Here is a 12,314-nt window from a genome sequence, read left to right as displayed (position 1 = left end):
TAAAATGTCTAACAGTGTGCTTTTTAAAAGAATCCACAGAGCAACTAAGGTGTGTTGTTTATGAACTCCATGAAGTGCTACAGAGAAAAGTACATTTATGTAATTAACACATTTTGAACTCTTAAAGAAATATAACAAAAGGAAAGACGCTGAACTAAAATGATCCAGCAAACAAAAACTGTTGTGAGCCTCCACCCTTGTATCGCCTTTGGGCTTTTGGAGCCTTGACCTGACTTTTAAAAAGTAATTGGAAAAAAGCACTATGCTGCTAAAAATGAAAAATAGATATTTACAAAATTCTGCCTAAATATGTATATTACCTGGTTAATGTGTGTGGCGGGGCGTGGTCTGCAGTGCCGCTGCATGGGAAGCGGACGCACCTGAGCGGCACCCGCAATCACGCCTCGCCGCCTTAAAGTCTGTGCTCTCTCTGCTGTTGAAGAGCTACAGCCGGCTGTATGCGTACAGCAACCGCGTGTGAAAAGTGGTCAATAAAGAGATGCTGAAAAATGTGTTCATGCAAACATCGTCGGGTCTGCCGTCGTATGTTTACAATGGGACTTCTGCCCCTGAACCTCTGCGCACAGCGTCTGCAGATCGGGGCTTTCATCTTTACGTAGGACTGTCGTGTGAGGCGTAAGTGGTGTTTGTTTTTAACATAGTTCACGGTGGAGAACAGCTGCCGACATAATGTGGATCCGAAGATCCATAACTGGCCTACCTGGGGTTGAAAGTCTCGATAAATGCACGGCGTTTCGGCGGGTACACCGGCTTCCACGAGTGTGACGCTTATTTTGAGCAATGAAAAAATAAAGATATAATTTTATTTTTATATTTCAATATAACAATAATCTTCCAATTTAGAACTACAAGTTAAAAAAAGAACTAAACACAAATAAAATACACTTCAGCAAAATACTTCTAATTTATTTTCCCAAACCACCCGGAGCTGCAAAATAAAGACTAAAGAGCCGCATGCGGCTCGCCGACCCCTGGTCTAGGTAGTGCCCAAAAGAATGAGTTTACGGATACAAGCAGCAGAAATCAGCTTTCTCTGAAGGGTGGCTGGCCTCTTCTGTGGAGATAGGTTGGGCCGCTATTCCTCTGGATCGAAAGTGGCCAGTTGAGAAGGTTGGTTGCACCTGGGTGCCTCCTGGGAGGTGTTTCGAAATGAGGCCCCAGGGCAGATCCAGGATATGCTAGAGAGATGAAATCTCTCAGCTGGCCTGGGAACACCGCACTGACACATACAGCCAATCGGATCCTATCCACATATGAATTACTTTTATAATACATATAACATGGCAATGGGCCCAAACTCCAGATTTACACAGTCAAGGACTCTCTTCCATAAAGGCAGTACCATTAACTTGGCTATGAACTTAGCAATGATGTTAAACTGCAGCAGCTCAGCTGTAAAAATGGGAATATCTGATCTTACACCCAACACTGTGCATCACACACACATTACGGCACGTGTGTTTTCAGCATGTCAGAGGTAAACGGCTCACTATCAGAGCTCCAGGTAACAGGCTCTGAGACGAGTTCCTGGGAGAGGAGGCAGCTTTTGGGGGCAGACGGGCTCCACCTCAACACCTGGGGACGCCGTTTGCTGTCCGCCAATTTGGCATTTGGCGTACAGCACTCCCGCACACGGCCCTGTCATTACCCCAAACCGACATTACCTGCTGATCTGTCCGCCACTGACTGATGTCCCTCTGGTCCCAGCTCCTATATTTGTTCCACTTTTAACAGTAATACACAAAACTCTGGACTCGGACCTCTCTCTCCCACAGTCAACACAATACCCGTCATAATCACAAACAGAGAGCAACAGAATTATCATAAATCCAGTAACTCCAAAAACATTAATAACCTCCGGCCTCTTCAAAGATGTCAACATCCATTGAACTCTACTGTCAAAAATCCACCAGTCTCAGTCAGTATGGCACTTTTAAATGTCCGCTCTCTGTTGAACAAGTCTTTTATTATTAATGATTTAAGTTTAGATAATAAACTTGATTGTTTATTTTTAACTGAAACGGCTGGGCTCGGATGCACTAGTTGTTCTCACTGAGGCCTCCCCACCAAATTTTAATTTCTCTTTTTCTATTAGAAGTGGTGAGAGAGGTGGTGGGACTGCATCTTTAGCCAACAACACACTCACCTCCAAACACATTTTATTTGATCATTTTACCACTTTTGAATTTCATGCTATTGTTTTTAGCAGCCCTCCAGTTTTATCTGTCACAGTTTACAGACCACCTAAAGACAGCGCTGCTTTTATCAAGGAATTCTCTGAATTTTTAACAAACATACACTCAAAATATAACATGATAATTCTAACCGGTGATTTTAACCTGCACATAGATAATCCTTCTGACCCTGCATCAAAAGAATTCTAAAACATTCTTCACTGTTTGGATTTTACCCAGCACGTCACGCAGCAACAACAGAGGAGCAACACGTCATGCAGCAACACACTCTGGACCTGGTCATCACCCATGGGCTGTCCACCAGGGTGTCCTCTGTTGTTGACTTGGCTGTCTCTGACCACTACTGTGTGTTTTTTAACATCACCGGTTTTATTCAGCGGAAGACCTCAGTGCGAACTGTGAGGAGGCGCTATCTAACCTCTGAAGTGGCTGCAAGTTTAAGTTTCAAGAAATTCATACTTCACCAAAATAATCAGTGATAACAAAAATAATCCCAAGGTCCTCTTTTCCACCATAGATCAATTATTTAACCCTGATTTTAACAGCTCCCAAAGAACCCCCACAGACTCGCTCTGTGAGCAGTTTGCAGACCACTTCAGGGGAAAAGTCAGCACCATCAGATCTGATATTTTATCTTCTCACGATATGATTGTAAACACATCTGAGGGCTCGATTGTACCTGAGGAGACACTGGACAGCTTTGTCCTGGTTAATGCTGAGAACCTTCAGAAAGTTTTCTCCACAGTGAGACCCACCACATGTCTTTTAGATCCAATCCCTTCTTCACTCTTTAAAACACTTTACTTTTTTTAAAAAACTATATTTTTTGAGGTTGAGCTTTTATACATGATGAATTGCTCTCTTCAGTTGGGTGTCTTCCCTGCTGCCTTTAAAACGGCAGTGGTGAGGCCCCTTCTGAAGAAGAGCAATTTGGATTGTAATGATTTTAATACAGACCTGTATCCAACTTACCATTTTTAAGTAAAATCTTAGAATAACGTGTTTTTACTCAGATTACTGATTTTCTCAATGATAGACAGATCCTGGAGATATTCCAGTCTGGATTTAGGGTGAACCACAGCACAGAGACGGCTCTCCTAAAGGTTCTAAATGATCTTAGATGTAACTGGGACTCCCAAAAGCTCTCAGTCCTGGTGCTACTGGATCTAAGCGCAGCCTTTGATACAGTAGACCACGCTATTCTTTTAAACAGACTGAAACACATGGTGGGCCTCTCTGGTGCTGTACACAACTGGTTCACTTCCTGTCTCTCAGACAGAACTTTTATAGTGAGTATGGATACATGCTCCTCTAAGATCCATAGAATGACATGTGGTGTGCCTCAAGGGTCGGTTCTAGGCCCTGTACTTTTTAATTTGTATATGCTCCCTCTCGGCAGTGTCATCAGGAGGCATGGAGTGAACTTCCACAGTTACGCTGATGACACGCAGCTGTACATCTCCGTGTCTCCTGATGACACCAGACCAATGGATGCTCTTTTTAACTGTATTCTAGATATAAGATCTTGGATGGCAGAAAACGTTTTACAGCTTAACCAGGACAAAACTGAAGTTTTAATTGTCGGTCCTGAGGCTCAGAGAGAGAAACTCTTGTCTAAATTACAGGCATTTTCACTATGTCCTTCGCTACAAGTGAAAAACCTGGGTGTTATTTTTGACTCTGAGCTTGGTTTTATCCCACATATTAAGCATGTAACCAAAATTGGATTTTTTCATTTTAAAAATATAGCCAGAGTCCGCCCTATTCTCTCTCGGGCCAACACGGAGATGCTGATGCATGCTTTTATTACCAGTCGCATTGATTACTGCCCTGCTCTCTGGTCTCCCCAAAAATAATATTTCACCTTTACAACTTTTACAAAACTCTGCAGCTCGTGTGCTGACGAAGATCAGAGGGCGGGCCCACATTACACCGGTTTTAGAATCGCTGCACTGGCTCCCCGTGTGTTTCAGGATCGATTTTAAAGTTCTTTTATTGGTTTTTAAATGTCTTAATGGTCTTGGGCCTTCTTATCTCTCAGATCTGCTTTTACCATACGAACCCTCGCGGACCCTGAGGTCCTCTGGTACTGGCCTTTTGATTGTTCCCAAAGTCAGGACACATACTCACGGAGAGGCAGCTTTTCAGTGGTATGGTCCTCGTCTGTGGAACAGCCTGCCGGAGGAGCTCAGGGCCGCAGAGAACGTACATGTTTTTAAGAACAGGCTCAAAACCACCTTTTTAATTTAGCTTTCACCTAACGTTTATTTATTTTATGCTTATTTATTCTATCCTGTTATTCTATTTATTAATTTAGGCTTTACCTAATATTTATTGATTTTATTCTTATTCATTTTTTATCTTCTTACTCTATTTATATTTATATTGAACCCCATTCTTATTTATTTTATCTTTTTATTCTGTATATACTCATATTGGGTCATAGCTCCAGTGTTTCCTCGGAGGGCGCTCTCTGCACCGGGGCTGTGATCGACCGTGGCTGCTGGGGCTCTGGGGGTCCTCTCAGCCTGGCTGGGGGGGCTTCTTTGTCTCCCTCCTGCTGTGTGCCCGGCCTGGAGGCTGCGGTCTGTGACCGGCTCCCGGTGCAGATGGCTCCCTGTGATACTGTTTCCTCACCTGGCTCATGTGTGCCCAGCCCAAGTTTACTCTTTAAGTGTGCGTGTGTGTGTGTGCGTGGGGTGGGGGTGGGGGGGTATGTATCCATGATCGTTTATGTTAATGAGAGTGTGGGGAGTGAGTTGGAGGGCACGGTAGGGTGGGCTGCTTTTAACCATGTAATTCATTTTGTGCTACATTGCTGTATGAAAAGTGCTTTATAAATAAAGATTGATTGATTGATTGATTGATTGATTGATTGATTGATTGATTGATTGATTGATTGATTGATTGATTGATTGCCTGCTCTTCTTCCTCTGCTCTTCTTTTTGGCCCTAAACACAGATGAAGTCACCTGGACACCAAAGGTCAGGAAGAACAAATGTAATCCTTCTCTTCTCCTTTTGTTTATATGTAGAAAAAGGAAAAACTTAATAAAAAGTAGATCAAAAACGGAAGAAAACTCTGATCCACATATGAACATTACCTGATGCTGCTGAAGTGATGCAGTGCACCGACAGCGTGTTCGTGTCGTCGGGTGAACGATCCACGCTCTGTACATTTATATTTTAAAAAGTTGATTCAGGATTTAATGAATCGGTATTGCGTTATTCAAACTAAATTCAATTTGAATCGGGAAATCGATTTTTTAAACCCACCCCTAGTTTGGTCACACAGGAGGAGCCTCACTCACATGTCCACTTTCCCATCAGGACATGTAGTAACACTGAGGAGGAGTCACAGTGGGAGTCACTCAGTCTGAACTTTGACCTTCAGGTCGCTCCTGTTTCTGAAATCTGGAAGAAGCGAGGAATGAAAGACACGTTTGGTGATCTCCACACCACGAGGTGGCGGTAAACCCCTCCGCTTCTGCCAACACCAAAGAAGAAGGAGGAGCAGGGGGAGAAGAGGAGGAAGGGGTCGCGGTGCGCGCTCAGTCGACGGAAGATGGCGGACACAGAAGGTGAGCATGAGGCTCGTCTCTTCCAAACTTTCAGCTTTTAGTTTTAATCAGAATCAAATTCACGTAAGAGACTGGACAGAACCAGAACCTCGGCGCCTGCGCACATCCGCTCGCTACGCGCAGCCTCTTCGACTGAGCAGAACTGCGTTTAAAAAGCAGAAAACACGTTTTCCAGAAAAAAACGCCTTTTGATCGTGAATGTTCTGAGTCTGTTTGTTGGGTTTAAGGTTAGGATGATCTGGGGACCGGTTCGAGCTCAGGTACACGTGACAGTGTGTGTCTGCGTGTGTGCAAGCCGCGTGTGTGCAGCACGTGTGCAACCGCAAACTGACTTTAACTGTTCAGGTGGATCGTGTGTTGGTAGGATCTGATCAGTGAGCTGGATCGGATCAATCCGCGGATTTTAATCGATCTGCAGGTTTGGTTGAGCTGCTGGGAGGTCTCGGTGCCGACTGAGCTGGGTTTGAATCACTTTCAGTCAGTCTCTGCTGGGATCGATCACTAATTGATTATTACGATCGGGTCCAGTTCACTGCATCGATCTGCGGCCGCGTTAAACATCTTGATTATTAATCGCCTGATTACTGATAAGTTGAGCAATTGAGCAAGGCCTGTTAGCTCGGTGTATTAGCCACTTCATGCTAACAACCACGTGTGGCAGGGAGGCCACGTGGTTGTGCAGCTGCGCACGAGGGAGAGAAGAATGAGCAGATTTAACCTGTGAAATAATTACAGTTCGTGTCGTCACCATTTTGGCACCAGATTTTTTTTTCCCACCTTTTGTGTTAGATCATCTTAAAGCAGGTCAAAGACAGAAGTCTGCCTGCAGACTGAGCATGCTCATTGTCACCCTGATGTCAGGTTTGTTGGTTTTTCAGCAACGTCAGTGAAGAAGAAGAAGAAAGTGAAGAGAGTCAGTGAAGATGATCTTGGGGTGAGTCAGAAGGTCAGAGGTCGCCAATTCAGCGCCTGGCACTGTGAAGTGTGTGAACAAACTTCTTGTTTTTGTTGTTCAGGAAGTCCAGCAGAGCGGGGACTTCTTCATCCGCCCAGAGTCCAAAGTCGCCTCATTGGACACGTCGCAATGGCCACTGCTGCTAAAGGTAGGTCACCTGAGTCTGCCTGTTATTGTCACCATACTACTTCCTGTCAAGTGATGGTCATGTGATGTGATGAGCCTGTTTATCCATTCGCTGAGTGCTGCCTTTGAGTCGCAGTCGGTGCTTCTGCTCCTGTTCTGGGGGCGGAGCCTCTCGGTTGGGGTCCTGGCAGCGTCCCGGCGTTCTGCCGGACGACAGACAGAACCTCGCCAAGAGAACGGTGCAACTCGACCGCTGCCAAGACGACTTCCTGTTCTGATCATATGACACTGCAACCCATATCCAAGAGCCTGACAGTGTGCTGTGTTGCTCTTCAAACAGGAAGTGACGTTCTGTGTGTGTTTTTTATCTGCAGAACTTTGATAAGCTGAATATCCGGACGGCGCACTACACGCCGTTACCGAGCGGCAGCAACCCACTGAAGAGGAACATCCACGACTATGTCAGGTACCGCCCCGCCGACACACCTCACCAATACGCCATCCCAGCGCCCCTCTGATTCTACTTGCTGTTTCCTGTCAGGTCAGGCTTCATTAACCTTGACAAACCAGCAAACCCATCATCCCACGAGGTCGTGGCGTGGATCCGGCGGATCCTTCGAGTCGAGAAGACGGGTCACAGCGGCACGCTTGACCCGAAGGTCACGGGCTGCCTGATCGTCTGCATCGACCGAGCCACCCGGTTGGTCAAGTCCCAACAAAGTGCAGGTAATGATTACCACTTCCTGTTCCTGTTGGAGGTGATCATTGTGATGCCACACAGAAGATTGGTTCACGTGTGGCAGGTCACACCTTTGCAGCGATCAATTGCTGTGACCAGTTTATGATCAGCTGACAGGAAGTGGTTCACCTCTGTAGTCCGGCTCGCCGTCTTTGCCCCTCGCCAAGGCGTGGGCCCAGTAAACTGCTGCCGCCTCACTGCTCTCTGTGTTTATTGCAGGTAAAGAGTACGTGGGAATAGTTCGGCTGCACAACGCCATCGAGAGCGAGCACGTTCTGGCCCGGGTAAGACTTCCTGCCGCCAAGCGCTCGCTCATCGATCTGCTCGAGTATTGATTGGCGTGCTTATCGATCATAAGAAAGCTCCTTTTTGATTAAAAACATCCTAATACAGTTTTCCTGAAGCTCTTATTGGCTGGCTGCCAGTCATGTGACCTCCACTGACTGGGATTATATCTGCAGGGGCTGGAGACGCTGACGGGCGCTCTGTTCCAGCGGCCGCCACTGATCGCCGCCGTCAAACGTCAGCTGAGAGTTCGAACGATTTACGAGAGCAAACTCATTGAGTACGACCCCGAGAGGAGGCTTGGTGAGCGAGACGATCATTTGGCGTTTAATCGCTTCACCTGTGTGGGGGCGCAGTGATGTCACAGGTCACGTCTTTCCTGCAGGTATATTCTGGGTGAGCTGTGAGGCGGGGACATACATTCGCACGCTGTGCGTCCACCTGGGGCTGATGCTCGGCGTTGGAGGCCAGATGCAGGAACTGAGGAGGGTCCGGTCAGGGGTCCTGGGAGAGAAGGTGAGCGTCACTTCCTGTGTGATGTCACTGTGGTTTCAAAGTGTTGAGTCCAGGCCCGCTGCTCAGTGCAGGTCTGTCAATTGAACTTTGACACAGAGACGGCGATGGAGAGGTGGTGGACATGGCGTGTCCAAACCCCAAACCCGAGTATCGCCGACATGACATCGCAGCACTTAATGATGACATCACTCACCGGATCTCTGTTTCAGGACAATTTGGTGACGATGCACGACGTGCTGGACGCTCAGTGGCAGTTCGACCACAACAAAGACGAGTCGTACCTGCGCCGAGTCATCTTCCCGCTTGAGAAGCTGCTTGTGTCACACAAACGCCTCGTGATGAAGGACAGCGCCGTGAGTCTTCCTTGCCATCCTCCCAGTTTAGAAAACAACTGTGAATGTTAAAGTGGAGGTCACCTGTTTGGTGAAAGTCAGGCAGATGCTCGCCGTATTTCACCTGTTTGTCAGCGAGATTAACAGTCATTGATGAGCTGCTGAATTTTACCTGCACAGGTGACACTGAAAACATCTGTCTGCAGGTGAACGCCATCTGTTACGGAGCCAAGATCATGCTGCCAGGTGTGCTCAGGTATGAAGACGGCATCGAGGTGAACCAGGATATCGTTGTCATAACAACAAAGGGCGAGGCCATCTGCACAGGTGAGTTAGTGTGTGATGCCGTCACGTCCTGGTCAGGTGAAGCCACGTGATGAGTTGAGTAGCTGCAGCAGCTTTCGGGCCGTGATGACTTGCTATCTATCACCCATAACTGATGGCTCCGCCTCTGCTCGATCGAGGTTATCAATTAGCGATGGGGTCATTGACCAGTTTGTTTTTGTGCAGCGGTGGCGCTGATGACCACAGCAGTGATATCCACATGTGACCATGGCGTGGTGGCAAAGATCAAGAGGGTGATCATGGAGAGGGACACGTATCCCCGCAAATGGGGCCTGGGACCAAAGGTGCGCCTGACAACACTGATCAGCTGTGAGCGAATAACCCGATCGAGTGTTTAACAAGTTTTTGTTAATCAGGCGAGTCATAAGAAGATGCTGATTCAGAAGGGACTGCTCGACAAACACGGCAAGCCCAATGGCAGCACGCCGGCCGACTGGAAGGACCAGTACGTCGACTACAGGTACGTGCAGGGGTGGGGTCCAAGTGGAGGACAGGTGCACGTTTCTTATTCGGACACAGTAAGAACACCTGAAGATGATTCTGTAGCGTGAGGTAAAGTCGGGCAGGTGAAGCAGACAGTTATCCCTCGCCGAGCTGGCGTGCTCTCCGAGGGAGTCAGTCTGCGACAGCAATGTTCGGGTCTGGGCTCCTTCACTCAGCTTCCTGCTGATCTGCAGCTCGCCTGAGAACAGTCATGTAACAATGTCCACCCCAGCTGTCACTCTTCTGAGTTCAGCAGGAAGTGTTTAAGGTTTTGGTTTGTTTGTTTTTAAACAGTGTCTCCCAGGCGACCGGGGAGTCGGGCGATGCTTCAACAAAGGTAAACTCGAACAGTAATCACTCAAATCAGGTGTAGTCTGAGCTGATGCTGACCTTTGAGCTCTGATCTGCAGAGGAAGCGGGAGGTGACGGAGAGTGAAGGTGAAACGCCACCCAGCACACCGTCTGCAGAGGAGGCAAAGAAAGAGAAGAAAAAGAAGAAAAAGGAGAAGAGGCTGAAGCTGGCAGAGGCGGAGGCGGAGGACACGGGCCCAGAAGCACAGGTGAGTGCGTCTGTGACGTAACTGTGCAGCAGGAAGAAACTCTTAAACGACTGCACAGAGGCTTGTCTGCATTTTTCAACAGTGTGCGTGTGACTCGTGTTTTCATCATGGCTTCTTCCTGCAGGTTGTGGAGAGCGCAAAGAAAAAGAAGAAGAAGAAGAAACAAAAGGAAGGTGACACAGAGTAAGGAGTCTCAGGTGAACGGGTGGCGAGACCCGGCCCACGTCAACCCTGAGTGCAGATGGTTGTGGGAGTTCTGCATGCAAGCAGAACATAACGTTATTTTGTAAAAATATTTTTTTAAACTGTAAATACCTGTTTGTACTTTTAAGATTAAATGTTTTTTGTTCTGAAACTGAGCTTGAGCTTTTTGTTTGTTTGGTTTGTTTTTTGAAAATTTGACCTCGGACCAGAAATAAAAGCTTTATCATATACTTGTATATGTCATTATGTGACTTCAGGACACAGTTGAGAAAATTGTAGCTGGTCTGGTTGTAATCTCATTACATTTCCTCCTGAAATGCAACAACTATGGTAGAGGAGGGGGTGTGGCAGCAACTTTCCACTTTAGCTTATTAATCAAGACATGTTTAGATTCATTTGAAAGCCTGACTGAGCTTTTTCCACCTGAGCTCAGAAACCAGTCCTGTTATCATCCAACTGGCCCTTAGTCAGAGTTTAATTCCTCAGACCTTTTTAATCTGATTTAGTGTTAGTCCCAAATAAATAATTACAGTGCCTGACGGTCAGTGCTCCGTTAAGCTGAGCAGTCCTTTAATTAATAATGACTTTCTTCAAAAGTAAAATTTTTACCCTTAGAAAAAAAAATATTTGAAGAGTTTCAGTCAGGTTTCAGAGCTCATCACAGCACAGAAACAGCTTTAGTGAAGGTTACAAATGATCTTCTTATGGCCTCTGACAGTGGACTCATCTCTGTGCTTGTCCTGCTAGACCTTAGTGCAGCATTCGATACTGTTGACTAGCAGTGGGTTTTGTTTATCGATTAAAATCTATTCTAGCTTGGATAATGTGATATCGATTCATTAAAATCCTGAATCGATTTTTACATTTATTTTTCCTGAAACGCCAGAATCTCAGGTTAAATCTCACAGAATTTCAACAACCACCAAACATTTAAAACAGTAAATGAGAGCAGTAACACGCTTCTGCACAGAGACGTAAACACAAAGCGCCGACGGATCAGAATCGGTGAGATGTAGTCTTTCTCACCGACGACACGGTTGGGGCTGAAAGCTGACAGCTCGCTGATTCTGATGTTTTGGCGCTGGAATATAACAGGGGAAAATAACAGGGCTGGACTGGGACAAAATATCGGCATTTTGACTAGTGACCGGCCCACCATGGTATTATAGGAAAAGTCCTAAATCCTTTAAAGCCTTTATAATAAGCTTAAACCTACACCACCTTCCCTATTCTGGTATTCTGAACAGTAACACCTAATTTATAATTGCATATACCTATAACTAAAAGGGTTGCCAACTCCCAGCAAAGAAAAAAAGTAGGGAACCACCCTCTGCCTCAAGATGCTTAACTAACAAAACCGATTTAAATTTAATGCACGTATACAACAAATGCACATAAATCTATTATTTTTCTCCAGTAATTAAATAGATTCAACATCTTTCTTCAACAGAATTGCAGACTGCACAGATGGTACCTTAACAAAGTAAAGAAAACTATAACCTACTAGGGTATATACTAACTAGACTTGATATTTACTGAATACAATAATGGATTTCTATACATTTGACATCAGATGAAAACGTTGGTTGAAAGATTCAGATAATTATTTGTTAAAAGTGAGACATTTTAAATGAGAACAAGAAAGAAAAGTATTTCTTTGTGCCCCCCTCCTCTCCCTGTTAATGCCTTACCTGCCCCCCTGGCAACTAGGGCTGCCACGATTAGTCGACTAGTCACGATTACGTCGACTATCAAAATCGTCGACGACTAATTTAATAGTCGACGCGTCGTTTGAAGCTTTGTAAGATCCCAAAAGACGCAGGAATAAGTAGCAGGATTTAAGAGTGTAATAACGGACTGAAACAGAAGATGGCAGCACTGCATGTACAAGGATGCCAGCTGCCATTAAACCCCGAAGAAGAAGGCTGTGTCCCAGAATTCATAGCGCGGCCCTGCTCAGTTTCCAACAATGG

At 45.9% G+C, this 12,314-nt stretch overlaps 1 protein-coding gene and 1 non-coding gene across 2 annotated transcripts; both read left to right on the top strand.

The window, feature by feature from the left end:
• The first annotated feature begins 5,669 nt into the window (after window positions 1-5,669).
• On the top strand, window positions 5,670-10,496 carry dkc1 (dyskeratosis congenita 1, dyskerin). The gene is made up of 15 exons (XM_012924308.5): window positions 5,670-5,796; window positions 6,675-6,730; window positions 6,813-6,899; window positions 7,252-7,343; window positions 7,419-7,603; window positions 7,836-7,900; window positions 8,078-8,204; window positions 8,287-8,417; window positions 8,627-8,770; window positions 8,956-9,076; window positions 9,260-9,378; window positions 9,451-9,554; window positions 9,872-9,914; window positions 9,988-10,137; window positions 10,262-10,496. The coding sequence occupies exons 1-15, from the start codon at window positions 5,781-5,783 to the stop codon at window positions 10,322-10,324; spliced, it is 1,503 nt and encodes a 500-aa protein (XP_012779762.3). The 5' UTR covers window positions 5,670-5,780; the 3' UTR covers window positions 10,325-10,496.
• On the top strand, window positions 9,118-9,194 carry LOC111500910 (small nucleolar RNA SNORD83). Its single transcript, XR_002721305.1, has one exon. It is a non-coding gene; the product is annotated as a small nucleolar RNA SNORD83 (small nucleolar RNA).
• Window positions 10,497-12,314: the final 1,818 nt, after the last annotated feature.

This window comes from Maylandia zebra, linkage group LG19 (assembly GCF_041146795.1).
Source record: "Maylandia zebra isolate NMK-2024a linkage group LG19, Mzebra_GT3a, whole genome shotgun sequence".
Classification (NCBI taxonomy): domain Eukaryota; kingdom Metazoa; phylum Chordata; class Actinopteri; order Cichliformes; family Cichlidae; genus Maylandia; species Maylandia zebra.
This window is presented reverse-complemented; position numbering and strand designations above follow the sequence as displayed.

Coding starts and splice junctions, on each gene's coding strand:
- dkc1 (XM_012924308.5), top strand. Junction 8,205..8,286: donor CGACCCCGAGAGGAGGCTTG/GTGAGCGAGACG, acceptor TCTTTCCTGCAG/GTATATTCTGGGTGAGCTGT. Junction 8,771..8,955: donor TCGTGATGAAGGACAGCGCC/GTGAGTCTTCCT, acceptor ATCTGTCTGCAG/GTGAACGCCATCTGTTACGG.